This window comes from Bemisia tabaci, chromosome 8 (genome assembly GCF_918797505.1).
Source record: "Bemisia tabaci chromosome 8, PGI_BMITA_v3".
Taxonomy (NCBI): Eukaryota; Metazoa; Arthropoda; class Insecta; order Hemiptera; family Aleyrodidae; genus Bemisia; species Bemisia tabaci.
This window is the reverse complement of record NC_092800.1, coordinates 30359482-30380306: the sequence shown is the minus strand read 5'-3', so window position 1 is coordinate 30380306 and position 20825 is coordinate 30359482. Positions and strand designations below refer to the sequence as shown.

General features: G+C 38.6%; 1 protein-coding gene across 1 annotated transcript in view; it reads right to left on the bottom strand.

The window, feature by feature from the left end:
- Positions 1 to 18059, bottom strand: part of LOC109033973 (uncharacterized) — a 36265-nt gene extending 18206 nt beyond the window's left edge. The window contains exon 1 of the mRNA XM_019046861.2: positions 15726 to 18059. Within this exon, the coding sequence (XP_018902406.2) occupies positions 15726 to 16632 (907 nt within the window). The 5' untranslated portion in view covers positions 16633 to 18059. The remainder of the gene's footprint in view (positions 1 to 15725) is intronic.
- Positions 18060 to 20825: the final 2766 nt, after the last annotated feature.

The following is a 20825-nucleotide window of genomic DNA, read 5'->3' as shown; positions in this document are numbered from 1 at the left end:
GGTGGGTGGGTATCGGAGTCGTCTGTCCTGATCTCGAGGAACAAAAATAAAACTGGAAAAAGCTGATGAGCGAGACGCAAGGTCAGAAAAAATTCTGACAGGGAACAGGTCCTGGACATTTCTCCTCGTGTCGTAACGTCTCTATCGTGAATAATCTTGGCAGTCGATGGCAACGCTTGACGGGCGCTTGGCTCTGACTTGCGCGGTTACCGTGATGATGAGGAAAAACGACGTATGATCCGTTAGGCGTTGTCTTTTCCTTGATGAAACATGGATTTTTAGGGAAACTTACGAATGACTCCCTTTCAATTTTTCAGAGAATTTTTGCACGGTTCAATCTTTAATATTATCCAAAAGTGTCAAGGAAAAATATAACTTCTCCCTGAAATAAAATAATATATTTTTCTAGTAAAATTGGCAACGTCCGCATATTAATATGACGTGTTTCCTCTGCGGTACAGGGTATTTCTATTTTTATGTCGGAAAAATCACGGCAGTTTTTAAGGTGTTCACATTGTATTTTTCAGTGAATTTTTGCGCAGTTAAATCTAAATCAATTTTATCTAAAAATGTCCAGGAAAAATATACTTTCGCTCTAAAATAAAATAATATATTATTCGAGTAAACTTGGCAACGTTCGAATATTAATATGGCGTTTTCCCTCGACAGTACAGGGTATTTATGTTCTCATCTCGGAAAAATCACGGCAGATATTAAAGTGTTCATATTGATTTATACGCACAATAAATAGGCAGAGGGAAACTTGCAACGTCGCAAACTGAGGTATGCATTTTTTTAAGGTCACCTTCGGTGATGAGAGACTGTGTAACTGCGCACGCGCTACGGTGAAATTTCAGGGGTACTCGTCATCATCTGCTATCAAATCGAAGCGACACTGCTGAAGGCGCTCTGAGCAACTATTCCACCACAGAAGTATTGCACAGTATCAAACGCGATTGAAGGCGCACCAACGTATGTAAATTGGCTGGTATCGTTTCCCACTATTACAGCTCTGCTGATCCTACAATGTGCGGTTTCTGTTCGATTGATTTTTGTGGAACTTGGTACCAGGTGGCATTTTTTTGAGGAAACACTTCAATTTTAACTCAAATTTTCAAAATTCGAAAATCCAATAAGGCTGAAACGGCTTGTGATACTATTTTATCGACTTTGAAACTATCAAACTTTGCAATTGAGATATCTGTACTTTTTCCTCTCAGTTTCAAAATGGATGTAATTTCAGCTAATTTAGACCTCTATATCTGCGCGTTCTTCGACATTTTGGTGTTGAAACATGTTAGTTTCTTTATTCGTGTATTTATTTTTTTAATTTCTTCTTTTTTCATATTCTCATTTGATTATTATAAGGAACATAATCAAAGTTCATAATCTTCATATCAAAGACGGAAAAGCGCAAATGCGAGCTGACAAACACACTGATTGTCGGTCAGTTTGCTTTGGCGCTTTTTCAAATCTTCGAGCCCGTTTACTTAGAGGGCTATACATTTCGGATCCTCTTCTGTTCGTTCGGAGGTTCTTCATATTTATCCATTCTCCAACGAAAGCATACAATTAGACTCGAATAAAACATTCAAATAAAATTTCTGATCTCATTTCGGCAAAATCGAATAAAACATTCAAATAATATTTCTAATCTCATTTCGGCAAAATCACGTCAAATTTTAAAGTGTCCACTGTTTCCATTATTTTACCTACATGAAATATGCAGTGAAAAACTTGCAACGTCGCAAATTGAGGTATACATGTTTTTCGTCATTGTCGCTGATAGGAAAATGTGAAACAGCGCTTGCGTTAGAGTGATATTTCAAGGGTAATTGTTATCATCTGCCATCAAATCGAAGCGACACTGCTGACGGCGCTCTGAGCAACTATTCAACCACTGAAGTATTGCACAGTATCAAACGTAATTGAAGGCGCACCAACTTATGTAAATTGACTGGTGTCGTTTACTGCTGAGTCCCACCGATGCTACGATTATGCGGCTCATGCTTTTTGTAAAACTATGGGTACTTTTTGACGGGAAACTTGAAGTTCGACGCAAATTGTCATAAATTCAGAAATCCCTGAGATGGAAAATATGGCCTAAAATGTTATCTTGGCTCCTGCTCGTTCAATTTTTGAGATAGGCTAGACAGTATCCTTATGTAACGGTAGTTGATCTATCTGAGCATTTGTGTCATGTTTTGTCTACACATATTGCTTCGGAGTAGATTAGGTTTTAAGCCCCGGTTGACGATTTTGATGTTAACTTGTTTTTTCATTGAAGTCTCTATTGTTGATACAATGTGATAAAAAACAACACAACACCTCCAATTTTTATGTTTTGAACCAGTGTTATCAAGCATCGATGCAGAAAACGCAATCCGTGTTTCAACTGCGTTACTGGAACGATTTCCTATGGTCCGTCACACGTTAAAACGAAACGGTACTGGCAGTACCGTACGCCGTATGAACATCCGAGAGTTGCCAGATTTTTTTAGATAACATGTTTATTTTTAAGGAAAGTTATGAATATTTTTCCTTGAAATTTTCAGGAGCTATTGGTGGAATTCAGAACAAAATTAACCTAAAAAATTGGAAGGAAAATATCCATAAGTTTGCCAGGAAATTTGTGTTTTATCAAAGGAAGTTTGGCAACGCCCGAAGGCTCATACGGCGATTTTCCTTAGCAAGGCAGGGTAATGCTTCCGTGAAAACATGAATAAAAATCTAACGCGTTTTTTTTCTTCTTCTTCGCGGAACTTAAACAGCGTGGACGATGGACCACCTGTTGCATACCTATCCCAGCACGACACGAACGGAGCTCCCTGGGGACCTGCAGGACGTTGCGAATCGGAGGGATGGTGACGTAGCGACCCACTCGAGGGCCGTGACTAATGACAGCGCCTCGGTGGTAACCATAGGCACCAGGCTGTTGTGCCGTGCAAAGGAAAAACGCCGTATGAACCTTCAGGCGTTGCCAAATTTCCCTTGGTAAATCACGAATTTCCGGGATAATTTGTAAATATTTTTCTTCCAATTTTTCAGATAATTTTGTTGATAATTACATCTAAAGCTCCTGAAAATTTCAAGGGAAAATATTCACAGCATTCCTCAAAAATAAAAATTTTATCGGAGGAAATTTGGCAACTCTCGGATGTTCATACGGCGTTCTTCCTTAGCACGGCAGTGTTGTGATCGTGACCTGACTCCTCATCGAGACACACCGGTGCGTGGCTCGATCTTGCAATGCTGTTCTCCCGGTAGCACGTCGCGAGTGAACCTGGTGTAATTATCCATGTAAACAGCTCGTCTGAACTCTGTCAAAGCGTCATTAATCATGAGCCGGCTAGCCAACCACTTTGCTCATCTTTGATTCCAGAAGGAATTCGTCTGGTGCGGGAGGCCTCAACAGCCGCTCAAGTCAAAAATTGCGGTTGCGGCAAGTGTCAGAGGCTCTTCTTTGTGTTACTTGACAAAATATAAATTTAAAAAAAAAATTGAGGCGTTGGGTGCAAAAAGGGCATTTCTTGGTTGCGATGTTTCAGAATCTCCAGCTCTAAGTGTTCCAAATTTGTAAGCCCTCTCTAAGCCCTTCTTCAGCTTCTAGGTGTTCAAACCTTCCTTTACGGGGCGCTTAGCTCAATCTCATCGTTTGCTTTCAAGCTTACTTGGAAATGTCTCAATTTCTGCGGTTTACTTATCATTGTTTTGTACTGCTGTGCTAAGGAAAAACGCCGTATGAACCTTCAGGCGCTACCAAACTTCCTTTGATAAAATGCGAATTTCCTGGTAAACTCATAACTATTTTCCTTCCAATTTTCGGATAATTTTATTCGCTATTTCACCTGAAGTCCCTGAAAATTTCAAGAAGAAATATTTATATCTTTCCTCAAAAATAAACATTTTATTGAAGGAAATTGGCAACTCTAGAATGTTCACACGGCGTTCTTCCTTAGCACGGCTTTGTAGGCGATTTAATATGAACTAGATTTGGCATCGATGTTGTGGGTGGAGCCACTTCAATTGAAAGATGGAGTTTGGACAATTGAATAATTTACAGAGCCTCTCAAGAGATAAAATACTGGTCGCGTTCTCGGAAAGGTCTCAAGATTGAATTTTTGTGCACCCTTGGTTTCTTAAAGATCACTTTATTATTGTGTGAAAATTGTGAATTTTCTGAGGGATTACATTTTCTTTTAAAACAGCGACTTACGTTACTCAGTTTCTCAAATTCGTTGAAATTTGAAGATCAATGAATTGCGTGAGAATGAGTATTTATCAAAACAATAAAAAATCTTAGAATTTGAAACTCCACCTCAATTTCGCTCATAAAAATTTAACAGAAAAATGTAGCCAACATTTTCAAATTCGCTCAAAAGTAAAAAAAATCGTTTATTGGCCTACTTATTCAATTAAGTATGCCTCTCATTGAAAAAAATAAATAAATCAAAAGGTTCAAGCCATACAGGACTACTTCCAGCTCCACGCTGGTATTTTCACAGTCGTTCTTCAAACAAAAAACTCAACTCTATTGCAATGATGCAAAGTTCTACTAGGAATCTAATGAGAATTTGTTAGTGAAAATTATTCTGAGTGTCTTTCAGATGCATAACTCTGTAAAATTTTGTAAATAACTTTTTTACTCTTATTCATGTAAAAAATTGATGAATTTTGTCACTCAGGAACGCATTTACGTTTCTTCGTCTAGGAGACACCAACTTAAGTTGAAAATCTCCCACTTCTCCTAAAAACATACTATTGTGATTGCAAAATTTTCCGACGGAGTGACGGAGAAATACGATTTCAGAACCACACCACTCAAATTTTGAAACTAGAGGAATGCAAAATCGAGGTGGGCCCACGGCCATTTTCGAGAGTGCACGAGATGTCACAATTATTCCAAGCACGGAGGCGTTATCAACGATAGCGGGGCGTTAAACCGTGTGTTCCCCGGTTTATCTGAGTGGGGGAACAATTTCAAGTGCCCAGGAACACAACCACGCACTCACGGAAATCACACACACGAAAAAAGCGACCCGGCTTGTTGAACAATAATTCGCAACAATTATCTGCTCAATATAGTCGAGAGAAGATTAATACGTCTGAAGTGCTTGGTCCGAGGGCTTCAAGTTGGCTCTTCGTCTTATCCTGCCGTGCTGAAGAAAGACAACGTATGAATATATGAATGTAGGCAATGTCCAAACAAAGTATTTATTTTGTTTAAAAAAGTGTATGTTTTCCCCTTAAAGATTTAAATGGTATTTTAAATTGCGAAAACAAAAGTTGAGCTATTAGCCGATTTTACAAATGCAATGATTGCAACTCAGGCCATGCTTTAATAAAAAAAATAATGTGCAAGAGGATATTAATATTAACGATTGACACACAAACGTTTCGACCAATACTTTGGTCTTCATCAGTGCAAAGGAAAGTACACACATAAAAATAAAAAACACTGGCAAAATGCATAATCATAAAGAGAAAAGGATTGGATTGGAAACGTTTGCGTATCCACCATGTTAAGGTAAAATTTGTAAATATATTAACATCCTCTTGCACATTGTTTTTTTTTATTAAAGCATGGTCTCAGTCGTAATCATCGCATATATTTGTAAAGTCGGCCAATTGCTCACTTTTTTATTCGCATTATGAGTAGCCGAAAACCGAAAAACCTTGGTAAATTGCGAATAATACTCTCCAAAAATTCAAAGGAAGAAATCAGAAGTCTTCCATAAATTGCATGTTTTTAAGAGAAAATCTAGCAGAGTGTGAATGTTCATACGGCGTTTATCTTCAGCGCGACAATATTGCCCTGAGGTTTTAACATCGCGTCTCCTCAATCGAGTACCACACAACGAACGGATGAAAAGAACTTTAAAACAACGCAAGTCGAATGATCATCTGTTGGCTCTTAACATTGCCCATCCGCTGCACGCAAATATCACGAGAGACAATAATTCTGCTGATCCAATTGACCTATAAAGGGTATCCCGGGATAAGCATGTCAAAATGCCCTTGTGAACGGATTTTTATTTTAACCATTTTAAGTCATCAAGGGTGTCCTAAAACTTAGGTTTTGGGGAATTTTAGCCCCCCAACCCCCTCCGCCCCCCCTCAGACCCCCAAAAACCGCTTTTTGGGGCTATTTTTGACTATGCTAACGTCTTTTCCTCATAACTTTCGTAATTTTCGATAGAATTGAACCAAAATTTGTCAGAATCTACATCAATTAGCTTAGTTTTTGTAGAAAAAAATTCATTATCATCGGATAATATTTTAGCTTCTAAAAAAATTCGTAAAATTTTAAAAAAAAATCATTTTTCTCCTTTTTTCGCGCTAGGTGACGTATGGAAACGAGGACACAAACAAAAATTGCCTCTTTTCTTAAGTTATACATCCAATAAGATACAGAAAAAATTTCGTGTTGATCGGAGTGGTGCGCCATACTTAAAAACGCAATTTTCTAACCTCAAAACGGCCAAAATGCCACCATAGCCTCCTTTGATGACTAGGCGTGGAGAAATATGTAGAGAGAAACATCCGGTTTTATCGTCTCACCTCTTAAGTGATCCACTTAAGTACCTTGAGCCAAAATTTCGAGTTGATCAGAATGGTGCGCAACACCCAAGCACGCAATTTTCTAACCTCAAAACGGTCAAATTGCCCATTTCGGCACCCATTATCACTCCGTGTCAAAAAATAAGGAGAGGGACATCCGGTTTTATCATCTCACCTCTTAAATGATCCACTTAAGTACCTTGAGCCAAAATTTCGAGTTGATCAGAGTGGTGCGCAACACCCAAACACGCAATTTTGTAACCTCAAAACGGCCAAATTGCCCATTTCGGCTGATTTCGGCACCCATTATCACTCCGTGTCAAAAAATAAGAAGAGAGACATCCGATATTATTGTCCTACCTCATAAATTAGACACTTAAGTACATTGAGTCGAAATTTCGTGTCGATCAGAGTGGTGCGCAACACCCAAGCACGCAATTTTGTAACCTCAAAACGGCCAAATTGCCCATTTCGGCTGATTTCGGCACCCATTATCACTCCGTGTCAAAAAATAAGAAGAGGGACATCCGATATTATTGTCCTACCTCATAAATTAGACACTTAAGTACATTTAGTCGAAATTTCGTGTCGATCAGAGTGGTGCGCAACACCCGAACACGCCGTTTTCTTGTTAATTTAGTTACTAGAATTTGCCAGTACCTTACTCGGTGCACTACTACGTATTATTGAAGTTTGGAGGAGGGAACGCTTCCGATGATAATGAATTTTTTTCTACAAAAACTAATCTAATTGATGTAGATTCTGACAAATTTTGGTTCAATTTTATCGAAAATTGCGAAAGTTATGAGGAAAAGACGTTAGCATAGTCAAAAATAGCCCCAAAAAGCGGTTTTTGGGGGTCTGAGGGGGGGGGCGGAGGGGGTTGGGGGGCTAAAATTCCCCAAAACCTAAGTTTTAGGACACCCTTGATGACTTAAAATGGTTAAAATAAAAATCCGTTCACAAGGGCATTTTGACATGCTTATCCCGGGATACCCTTTTCAAACAATTGACCTCTCCTCTAATTGCGGTAACTTTTTAGTGCCGTGGTCGCACAGTCATTCTTTATACAGCTTTCATAAAAGGCCCCATAACAATGGCCAAAGTGTGAAACCACGTGTCTTCATTGCGGTGTTTCAAAATTTACTCCCTTATTTTATTTATTCGAAGAGGAATAAGCCAACCGACAGCTTGGAATTCCTGCAGAATATTTTGCTAACAGAGAGGAAAAATCCAGGAAGTTTTCAATAATTTGTATCTATTCGTTTCTTAGAGAAAAAACAGAGAATGGCACGAAGGCTGCAACGTCGCAAACGAAAATACCTGGTTTTGTACTTTGCACATCAATATGGTTTACGTTTTGTCAAAGAAAATTGGAAGATTTCTTGAAAGTAGGATCATAAAATGGATAATTTTTACGTGGCGCAAGTAAAATTCATCCGATGGACTTAAAGTGTAAGGGTGTACAGTAGACTCTGGAGTATCCGGATTAATTGGTGCCGGGCCCGATCCGGTTGAAAAAGAAATCCGGATAATAATAGTGAACACAAACACCACCAACCAACACCACAGTATTCTTATTATGTATACATCATGTACATACCAACACGAATTTAAAAGGTTAACGCCAAACTGAACGACTCAATGGTGATTGTGAATGGTAGCCGACAACGATAAATTACAATACAACAATTAAAGCGCGCAATGCGTGAAGTATTCATGCAGTCTTGTAACCGCTAATGTGCGTTTTAGGCTAACTAACCGACTGCACTGCGTTTGGCGTAATGCGAGAAGTATTTATGCAATCTAGTAGGCGCTAATGCGTTCCACGCCGACCTCACTGTTTGGCGCAATGCGTGAAGTATTCCTTCAACCTTGCAGGTGCCAATATGCCTTGCGACCGCTTCTCCGCGGATCCGCTCACTTATCGGAATGCGTACGTAGTCACATGGTTGCAAAATCGATCCGGATAATCCAGAGTCCGGATAATACGAAGCCGGATAATCCAGAGTCTACTGTACAATGGTTTGGCATTGCAAAAAATATAAAGCACAAATTATAAATTCTATGATTTTGACAGAATTTAAGGTGGCTAAGAGCCTTCTGAATATTTCTTGCAATGGCAATCATTGTGATCTCTTGCAGGGATCTTTTCCCAAAGTCAAACTTCATAAGTTTCATAAAAATTGCTAAAGCTTTGTTAAAGATGCCTTCAAGCCTCCCTCACACACAACATTTAGCATAGCGGTTGAGCGTGTTTCCATCATATACTCATTATTATTTCTCTTTATTTTTTATAATTGCAAAACTTTCATATTCTGCAAAGTTGATTCTAACATACATTTTAGGAGGTATCGAGCCATAGAAATATCCATTAGATACTTCTTAGGAGTTTGCATATTGGATTTTTTTTCCAATTCGTGTTAAAAATATAAAGTTCTAAAAAATGAATAAATAAATAACAAAGGTGATTTCAAAACGTCGCAATCTAGATACGTTTTTTGTGACTTTCACTATCTATAAACTGATTTCACATGTTCACAGAAGTGGGATAATTTCTGGGTCGAAAACAATTTAATTATGTTTAAGCCAGATTCACCCACTAATAAATTTTCCGAAGAAGTAGTAAAACAAGAATAACTCCACTGGTCTTAACGTAGTTTACGACTCGATAAAATGAGAGCTAATTACGGTGGAAATCAAGGTAGGTGTAAAATGACATTTATTATCCGAAATAAGAAAATGAGGCCTTATCAGGAGCGTAAAAAAGGATCAAATAGGGAAACAAGGGTGGCATGAGTCTTTTACGTCCAAGCCAAGGGTTCCAGCCACCGATGCCAAACTTCACATAGGAAAACTGTCACACAAACGATCACTACTCTATGGAAAGCACTTAGATAGGGGGAATAAACGTTCCTAGGGTATAAAGAGTATGCTAATATAAAACGTTGCAGTGATTTCTGGTCTATCCTCATGAATTATATTCTTTTACGTCAAAATTCTGATTTTAATGTTATTTCATTGATTTTTTCCGATGTTGAGAGGCAAAAAAAAAAAAAATAATTCGGCTGAATAATGTATTTCTTAATTTTCTTTTTTTCTTTGTTTTGTTGATTCCGTTCTGCCTGGTGGAAAATAGCTTATTTAAATTACAGACGAAAACCAGATGACTAATTTTTCTTTCTTTTTTTATTTATTTCTTGTGATTGCTTTGCACAAAAAAAGCCAAGTGCGAATTACTTGACAACATTTTGCAATAAAGCACTACTATTTTTGGCTCTTTTAAAAAAAAAAAAAATTATGAGTTTCCCGCTGAGTTTAAGTTATGAATAAGCCAAAAGCAATTGTTTTTTATTGCAAAATAATGTCCAATTGATTTATATCGCCTTGTATTGAAAATTCTGCTAACTAACAAACAAACAAGCTCCTTAGATTACACAACACTTTGTATTCTTAGATATTGATTTTAAAACACCCACTGTCTTTTGCCGTACACATATTGCCAGTATTATGCTGCCATTTTGGTTTCTGATTCAACCCTAGATCCCGTTTCAGATATTTCGCTTTAAGTGTAACGCACGGAATTCCGTGCACCTCGCACACGGTGAAAAAGGTCTATAAAAGTCTCGTTGCCCGAGCTAGTGCAATAGACTAATCATCATTCTATCGCGGCCACGAACAGCTGCCAATCAAACGACACTTTCAGAAGCTATAGCTTAAGGGTAAATGAAGTTAATAAAAAGTGTGTCATTAATGCCAAAACCGACCGCAAATATCCATTAGGGCATTATTGTATCTCTGCCAGAAATTGACGATTATATCAGAAAATGAAACTGAAATCAAGCTTTATAGCTCCGGATTTGAGATAGACTGTCGTCTCGCTTTTTCCTCATCATTTGGTTGAGTGGCTCGTCAAAAATGAGGAAATAATAAAAAAATTAATGTTGTATATTGCAAGGCAGGGAACAGGGAGGGATAATTTGTGCAACACTGTACATGAATTTCCAAAAACAATCGATGGACGGAAATAAAATAAAAAAAAAATTTGTTTGTTTTACTTTGCAACTATAGCAAGATAATCATAGAATTCTTTCGATCATCAATATGAGCAAAATAGACCAGCAGAACATAGTTTAAGATACGGATTCCCATCCAACCATCTCTTGCTACCGCACAACCTGTTATGAACCTCGGCTGATTCAGCAGGGGTATAAAATGATTAGCTTATAGATTTTCTGGACTGTAATCTGGTCGAGTCAATCTTAGTTCTAGTTGAAAATAGATCTAGAATTTATCGATTCTTGACCTAAAGACCTAGAGCCTTCAACTGATTTTAATAATTTCTATCCTGGAAGCTTTCTGATTGGCTATTTCTCTTAATTTTAAGGTTATTTATCACGTAAAAAAAGGACAATGCTCCAGGCTGAAATACCGTTCGATGAAATAGTCAATATTAATTGTGCCCAGCTGAACCACATGTTATTGGAATTTAGCCACAAGTTTCGGTCAATAAGCAATGAGCTGCAGAACAACAACAACGAGTTGCAAATCCATAAATGTAATTTTCTTTTCTGACTGTACACCTTTTCGCTAGGCAGTACAAATTCTAACCGTTTTTTGATTATCATGTTAAATTTTTTTTTTTGCTGTACATATTACATGCATGAATGTTTGTTGAATGTGAACATAGATGCATATTTTTTATGTTTTAATTTTTGACGGATCCCGTTACGATGAAAATCAATTTCTTATAGATTTTCTCCATTTCATACTTTTTATGTGTGCTCGGTATGATAATATCTAAACGAACAGGGCTTCAACCCTGGTGAAAAGAACGCAAAGAATTAAAATAAGAGAATCATACGATAGTTTGTTCGTTTTCTATAGAGGAATTGACAACATTCAAAAAATTTGAAACAAATAATAATTGCATTATTCCAGTTTTAACTCATCAACCACTTATAATTAGACCGAGTTTATTAGGAAGGAACCAACTAAATTCATGTTGAAACTGAGAATTAGAGGTTTGAAGTTTTTCTTCCATAAGGCTAAATATAGAAATAAATTTTAATCCCTTCTCACTGACTAATTTCCTTTTTTTGACTTTTAGATTTTGGCAGGAAAAAATGTACAACTAGTGAAACTCAAAACATTCTTAACTTAATTTTTTCGAAAATTAGGGGTTGTTCCTCTCTGATAAGCCCGGTCCAATTACGATAAAATAAAGCGTGGAAACGATCAAAGGGCACACACGGAAAAAAATGACAACAGCAAACGACTGATTTGCTGATTTAACAATTAAATTGTCAAAAAATATGTCCGACATGTTTCGAATGCACAAACAATAAGGGTGGTAAAATTAGCCTTTTTTCATTGTAAAATCTATACATTGAAACATGTCGGACACCTCTTTTTACTACAAAATGGTTAAATCAGCAATTTCATTTTTCCGTGCATTTTGGCAACGACGGGGCACACACGCATGCATAATCGGGGCATAAAATCACTCACCCCTCGCGGCGGGGTCCGGCAAGAATTTTTATCAATCTGATAGTGCAATGCGAAAGGGGTTAATGGAACAACCTCCCGATCACGCAACGCGAAGTCATTCTCATTATTCCCGGCAGTGATATTCAAATTTCCCAAGCCCCGGCTCTATTATTCAGTTCATTTAAATTTTTGACAATTTTTCTCTTCTTCCCTCCGGTTTTCCTTGTTCCATTCCTTGTAGGTGCTCGACCCTATCACATCACGACACCTTGATAAATTGGGACCTGGCTCCTGCTCGTGCGAAGGGATGGATTTTAGAAACCAACCGCGCGCTGTAACCGAGTTGAAACGACCTGTGTTTACATTGTAGTTTGGTTCATATTATTGAAGATCGGTTCATATTATTGAAGATTGGTTTATATTATTGAAGATTGCTTCATATTATTGAAGATTGATTCATATTCATGACGGCTCATGACAAGAAGGGTTTTGGTCCCTGCTCGGAGGGCAGAACTTCTATTGAAGGTATCGAGCTTACGCTCTTACTGAAAATCAAAGTCTTCGCTGTAAGTAATCAAATGTTTTGGTATAAGAGCACATTAAAGCTTAAAAAATGTCTATGAAATATCTTTGACTAACACACACATACACAATATTATCACCTTCCGGCCAAAGTACATCACAAGCGCCATGCGACGTTTCAAAATTTCCGCCGGCTTTTAATTTTTTTACAGGGCAATTGTTGGTTGAATCTGTTTGAAAATTCCACTGAATTTTATCGGCAGCTCAAAGAAAATTCAGTGACATCTTTGGACAGCTTCGTTGAACAATTTATCGGTAAAAAAATAAAATGGCGGTGGAAATTTTTAAACGTCACGTGTCGCTAGTGATACTTTGGCCGGAAGGTGACGATGTTTTAAAATGTTTAAATGGCTGCTATTTTTCAAACGGGGAAAAACTTAAATCATCTTAAATATAACTTTAAAGTGTTTAAAGAGCTAAGTTATCATGACTTTTATGCGTTTTTAAAACTTTTAAAGTCACTTTTAAAACGTTATAAGTCATCAAAAGATATTTCAAGTTTTAGAGTCAGTTTTCCATAATTTTAAAACATTTTATGCTATCATCCGTGAAATGTTCATCAGAATAATCATTGAGAATGTTTCTCATGTTTTAAAATTGTTGTAAGAAATGGATTTTTAGAACGAGGTTTAAATTTTTTTCACTCTTATCTCTAAGGCCAAAAATAAAATTGTTTTCTACATTTAATAGAGGTTCTCCAGAACTGGGAATGCCCATATTGTTTTTTAAAATTGCTTAAAAATAGATTTCATTTTTTTTAAATTGCCTATTAAAGCTCAAAATGATACGTTCTTTTTGAAACAAACTTGTTTCCTTACATGATATTATGTATTAGAGCTGCATTTGACGTTTAATTTTACGCGCTTGTTGTTTTCCATTGCGCCTTCATTTTGAAAAGTATACTTCAAATCATCTTGTGTGAAACAATAATTATCTTTTGATAGAATCGTTTGTCGTCCGTATATATTGGTTGTTCCGTAGAAAATTTCGCCAAACAGTCTCACTAATATTGAAGGCTTTACAAGGTTTTAACTATTTTATTAGATCTAAAACCTCAAAAGAGTCTTGGATCGAAGGTGCTTAAGGACCGTATTATCTTTCCTTTTTAATTACTATTAACAGCAACTTGAATGGTGTTCGCCCGGAATCAACATGTTGACACGCCGTCAACCCTTACAACAGATTAGAGTAATTAAGTGATTAACTTAATCACGGCTGAAAATTAATAAACCTCTATCCCCGAAAGATTTTCGCTTCCCAGCAGGGTGTCGGGTAATTTGAAAAGGATACTTAGTAAGACTTTGTCGCTCATAACTTTGTCATTAGGCGGCTCATTTTGTACTGTAATCTATCCTCCATCTCTCAAGAAAGACATTTAGCGCACGGTAAATGAATTGAATTTTAACTCGCTGTTAACACGCAAATTGACATCATGCAGCTGATTTAAAACAACGGTTGTGATATGTCAATAAGGCCCGTTTTGATATGCACTTCAACGGGCCTTTTAAGGAGCCTCTCCAAATGATAAAATCCACATTTTTTTGAAAACCTACAAAGTAATTCTCCTTCACCGATTTAAAAAGGGGGAATCCGTAAGTCCTTCTGTTCTTAGTGGATTAGGATGCAACTGCTGTTACGCACTTTTTGATAACTTATGGCATAAAGTTTGGAGGATAATAGCGAATAAAAATATTTTACGTACAATTTTCCCGACAAAATTGTAATGGAATGATACAAACTCGTAAAATAGTCTCTGGGCGATTTATGTTCTTTCCAACAAAATTGCGTCACGCTGTACTAGCTAATACTGACTTTTTGTGGAAATCTTTAAGTATTCTCGCTAGGTTAGGTTGTGAAGTACTCATTAGTGCGTGAAACTATGTAACAAGTCTCATGTAACTATTTGCATACAATGCAGTGAGCCATTAGGGAGGAGTAAACTATAGTCATGCTCCTTTCATTTTTCTTACGAAATACGAAAATAACCGAGTGTGACGCGGCATTTTGAAATAAATTTCACCATACAATTTGAAATCATAAGGGTAAAGAGTAACGCATGCATAACGCCAGAAAGACGAAGCGCTTTGACCGGAGTTGGGCAACGAAGTTATAAATGTGTTGCGTCAAGGGTCCATTGATGGTCATTCAATCCCAATGTGAACATATGGAGCCATGAAGGAGAAGCAAGAAACGACGACGGCTCTTTCTTCATTTCTTCTTTGTCCCTCTAATCGTCGGCCCTCTGACGTATAAGATCGTATCTCAATTTCCACTTAAGCCTCGTTTTACATATAAACCCATGCTTTCTGGGGCTCATGCGGGAATCGAGATACGCCCTTACGCCAGAGGAGTGACGTAATGTTCGGGCTGATTATTGCAATCTATAGACAAAGCTATAGACAAAGAAGGCGAAGAGAAAATGGAGGGGTTCTTTTTGTGAGAGCGATGGTTGCAATGGACAAAATGAAGTAAGTAATAGACTAATTCCAATAAAGTGTTAGTCCATAATTTGCACCGCAGTCTGTAACCACCACCCTTTTCTACGAACCCAATCGCTCCATTTTCCTTTTGTCATATTTGTCTATCTCTTTGTAAATCAATTTCAATAATCATCCCGCTGAGAGGTGCTTCATATAACTGCGAGCTGATTGTTGATATTGATAGACAAAGCAAAAGACATCGATGACATAGAGCGAATGGAGCGATTTTATTGGTTGAAAAGGGTGGTTCTTATAGACTGAGGGAGAAAATGATGGACTTCCTACCGAGTCTCTCGTGGGTTGCCGTCAGTTGGACGTATTTCTATCAAACGGAACTATGTGCATTAAGACATGGGCCCTAAGACCCATAAGAATACATGCATAAAAGGGCTCACGTCATTATGTGCATAGTTCCGTTTGATAGACATACGCTCAGTTAGTCTATTACCTGCCGCTTTTGTCCATCAAAACCACCCGCTTCAACAAGGTCAATAGGACTCCTCCATATCCTTTTGTCATCTTTGTCTATAGCTTTGTCTACCAATTTCAAATATCAGCCTGCTGTTACCGCTCAGCAGAAAACTAAAGACTAGAAGACGATCGTGAACTCACCGGCTGGTTTGGGGATATTCCTCTTGACTTGCATCCACTTGTAAGTCGTGATGGCCGTCGTCGTAGGTGGGTTCCCGGCTCCGACGGTCTCCTGGGAACACGGTGGGTGGTGGTGGAGATGGGAATAATCCCCCATCATCTGGGAATGCTGGAGGGCGGCCTGCTGGTGGGGCAGCCCCGCCACCCCATCCTCAGCCATCCCCGTCTCCCGAGCACCCGCCTCTTCCTTGATATTCTGGAACGGCTGCCCGTGGAAATGCTGGTGGGCGTAAGCTTGACTAGCATCCAACGTCGGGATCAACCCCTGGAAACTCGAGTGGTGATGGTGATGGTGGTGGTGATGATAGTCGGACGAGGACAGACTATCATCATAGTGATGACTCCTGGATAGATGGTTCTCCGACGACCCCTCGGTCAGGAACCCATCCTGGTAATGATGGTCATCGTCGGTTTTGAAAGAGCCACCAATCGGATGGGGTAGGTATTTATACTGCCCTGGCTGACCATAGCCACTGGTCCCGTAGTCCAGGTTCGTGTAGCTTAAACCGTTGGATGACGTGATCACACTGTCAGGAACCCGACTGATTTGGTCCTGGTTGTAGTACTGGCTGGAGGTGTCCGGGCTGTTGACTTCGTATTTGCGGTTGTTCGTTTCTGGTTCCGCGACGTAGGGGAGGTTCAGGTCGGTCTCTCTTTGGTTGAAGTATTGCTGGGAGTACTGGTGGACCCCACGGTGCTGGGGGGTTTCGTAGTACTTCTGGTCGCCGTAGGAGGCGGGTTGCTGGTCGAAGTGGTGGACAAAGTTGAGGGAGCCGTCGTAGTTCATGCCGTAGTTCGTCATGTCCTGGTTCAGGCTCGACGTCGAATACAGTCCGCTGTTGTACATCCCAATGTTCATCGTCATCATCTTCCACAGCCGATCGGGTATTCACTTCGTCGCAAGAAGAATATAAAGTTTCACGTCAAATTGCGACGTCAGAATGAACGTCAGGACGTGAGAGGGGCCTGAGAATAATTCAATGTTAGCTTTGGAGCCTCTGGAACTCCCGATCAAATGGTCAGTAGTTCCTCTGTAACAATAATTGAAGAAATCGTTTTTCTTTGACTGTTTATGGTTTAAAATGTTTGCGGAGGCCAATTTTACACCAAACGAAAACGTATAGTTTGGTTGGTACTGTTTTTGACTGCCAAAACAAAACTGGCAAAACTCCTATAATCCAGCTGAAAAATGAAAGGCGTGGGGTGTGTCTTTCAAATGTTGAGCGTTGAATTCTCGGTCTGTACCCACTTTTCCAACCCAGGTGGAAATCTTTTTTCTCCTATTTGAGCTCTTACACAGCACCAACAATTTGTAAAATGACATTTCGTTCAAAAGTCGGGAGATGAATGCGATAAGGTGTTCTTTTTTCTCGCACAAAGAACTTCGGGATAAGCTTTCAGTTGTTCACTTTTTTATTTTTTAGGCCTCAATACGTCGGAAACTTCCTTTTATGTTTGTTGTGATACACTATCCCGATACTTCAGCTTATATTTTCTGATTCACTGAAAATAGATTTTAGAATTTGTGACTATTATCGTAGCAGCTGTTAAATTTTCGACATCTACTCTTTCCAGGGATTTAGAGGCATTTCGTTAAATTATGAAAATTGAAAACCGCATTGAGCTTGCCAAAAGAACTTTAAAATCATCCCTACGCACAGGAGAATAGACCACTTTCTTTTTATTATTATATTCAATCTAAGACGGACAGCTGCACAATAAGTTAAAAAGAAAGAGCACTCGCGAAAGATAACTAAAATCCGCTCAAACCAAAAAACACGGTAATATGAAAGTAAAACGGGGCGGCATTTTTCAAAATCTCAAAAACACTTATAAACACTTCATAGCATTATAGCAAACACTTTTTTCTGATAAAAATCGTCTTTCGCACTCCCATATGCGTTTTTACGCAATTCGCACTTGGTGCCACGTTCACATTCTTCGATCGTTCATTTTCTCCGCCTCAAAACGTCGGTAAACATTTTCTACCATCAGTAACATGATGCACTTCCCGTAACGTCCGCACTAACGTAACGTAACTGCCAAAAAAAATTAATTTTGTTTACACGTTTTTTTAACGAAAATCAATTCGCGGGACCGAAAAAAATTCACACTGGAAATTCCGGAATGAAAGTCGGCACTCAACGAGAAAAACCAGGGGTCGGAACCGGAAAAATCGCGGGCAAAATTCGAACGTTTCGGACGGCGAAAGAAAACCGGGCGGGAAAAAAGCGTTAATCCCACGGAGCTGCGCGTCGCGATGGCAGACGTTGTTTGGCTGACGGGCGCGCGAGCTCGAGCTCCCGCCGAGGGGAGGGACTCCCGGCCGGTGGGAGGTTTCGGCCAATCAGAGGCCATGTAGCGTATCTATTCACATGTCATAAGGCCGTGCTCTCCCGCATGATGGATCATTTTTCCATGTGTTTTTATTTTGCCATGCATGATAATATTATTATTTTTACTTTTTATTGAATTATATTTGTCGGCGGCCCGCGCGGATAATGCTCGCAATTATTATCGGTGGCGCGCCGGCCGGGGCGATTCAAAGGCCCCCGCCCGTCGGATCGGGATTTTCGACAAAAGCTCCGCCGCCGCCGCTTTTCGGCCTTTCGGATCAGGAATGTATCCTTTATCCGATTTATCGGCTCTGATTTTCGCCCTTTCAACAGATGTCTCGTCGCGTTTGGGTTCGTGTCGGCGGGGGTCTTTACAAATCATCACTTTTGATCTCTTTTACTCCGTGGTTGGTCGAATTTTGAATTGCTGCCCGGATTTTTTTTTGCCGAATAGAAAAAAATCATTGGGCTCGGATAGAGGATAAGGACGCCTCACAAAAGTGCAAACCTCAAAAGTGAGAGATACATACTGCCGTGCTAAGGAAAAACGCCGTATGAGCCTTTAGACGCTGATTTCCTAAGATTTCCCTCACTAAAAATCGAATTCACTGGTAAAATTTTGACTATTTTTTTCCAAAATGCTCAGGCAATTTTGCACGCAATTTAATCTGAAATACTTGAAAATTTCAAGGAGAAATCTGCATTAATGTCGTCAAAAATACATATTTAATCAAGGGAAATATGGCAACTCTCAAATACTCATACGGCGTTCTTCCTTAGCAAGGCAGCATAGCCCAAAAGCGCAAAGAAAGTGTGTCAAGACTCACTCCAAAAGCGTAAACACGTCAGTGAATGAAAACTTATATATAACGAAACATACACATGCTTTTTGACAACGCTTTACTACAATTTTGCGCTTTTGGACATTTTCAGCGCTTTTGGAGTGTTTCCGAGGATGAATCTGCCGTTCTTAGCAAAAACGTCGTAATTCCAGTATAGATTTGTTCAGCTTTTTACCGACGAAATGTTTCACTACCGTAAAACCAACATCTGAATTAATTCTGATCCGTAATAAATTAATTCTTAATTCTAAGATGAGTGCGACTTACCATTTACAATACATCAAATTCATAAAATGGAACATCATAGTGATCGGGTTTTCTCGCAATAGAATAGTATGTGTGCAAGAAAAATGCAAAGTCTTGATAATAGTTACGGCGTTTTTCCTGTGGATGGCAGAAAAGGAGCGGGATGATGGAAACATCTTGATCTTTATCGCGCAAGTTAATTTTCAAATGACTCGAAGGATAGTCAAATAATCTCATTACTTGAATTGAAATTCTGGAGTCGTTCGTAGTTTCAGATGCAATGGACCACTAGACAAGGTACGAATTTAAGCGATCTGATACATGTTTCTTAACAAGAATTTCACGTAGAAAACGATTCACACAACGAAAATTACTGAAACCAACTCCTAACGGAGATATTAACGTATTTATTTCACATTGGTTACGAGGAATTTGAACTGCCCGCTCACAAGAAACTCAAAGCTCTACGTGAGTCAAATTGCACACTACAACGGTTTCAGGAAGCTTCTCAATCGAGCAATGTTCATTTCCCACCATGTGTTGTTCAAACTATTAGCAATTTGCTATAACTGAGCCAAAGCGTCAAGATTGAGGTTGCCAGATTTTTATATCGCAGAGACTGTCATGATAACGTTTAGCGCGCGATGTGAATCACGTAGAACATTGAGTTTTCATGAGCGGGTGGTTTGAATTCACGTATCAAGAATCATTAAATATCTTCGTAAGGAGTTAATTTCGGTAATTTTCGTTGTGTGCATCGTGTTTTACGTAAAATTTTGGTTAAGAAACGTGTATCAGAATGCTGAAATTCGTACCTTGTCTAGTGGTCCATTATTCTCTGTTTCCACCGGAAAGTATTCACGATAAAAATATTCATCATAAGATATACTTAAAAATTGCTAGCCCTTGGACCAACACTTATCTCGAAATGCAGCATGTCATAAAATACACAGTTTTCAAATTTTGAACACTTTCAATTTATGATAAGTATTCGGAAAATAGAATACAGACATAAAGAATATACATTTCACGGATTCTTACTTTCAACATGTTTAAAATTCGACAGTTCTTTGTAAAATGCCTGAAAAAAATTTCTTGCACAGTCAGAAGTCGACTACCTGCCTAAGCATTTCATAAAATGTCTGCCTACGACATACATGAGTGATAGACTCGAGCAAAATCGCTAATGGGTATTTATATCCTTTTGGGCAGAGAAATAATGAATTATAAATTAATGAGATGCATCAAATTAAAAAGGAAGTGACTATACCATAGTCTTGATAGAAGAGTTTTTATTGTGCCATCCGAAGCAAATTTTAGAAATTGAACCTTCGCAAGCATTCCAAAGATGGAGCACAGTAAATTCACCGGTATCACTGCTACTTTAAAAATTGTGCTATTGAAAAATTTGTAACATTCAAGGCTGATGAAAATTATAATTTGAAATTTTGATCCGATAAGCTTGAAAGTTTTAGAGTTTTTTCTAGCGCTGCAAACAGTAAATACATATGTTTGACCCAAAATTTTCATAATTCCAAAAGTAGGTCTGCCCGATTTTAAACCCACGTGGACTTCAGATGATGTCTCAGGATAATGAAATAATCAATAATTTACTTCTTCGTTAATTATGATGAGTA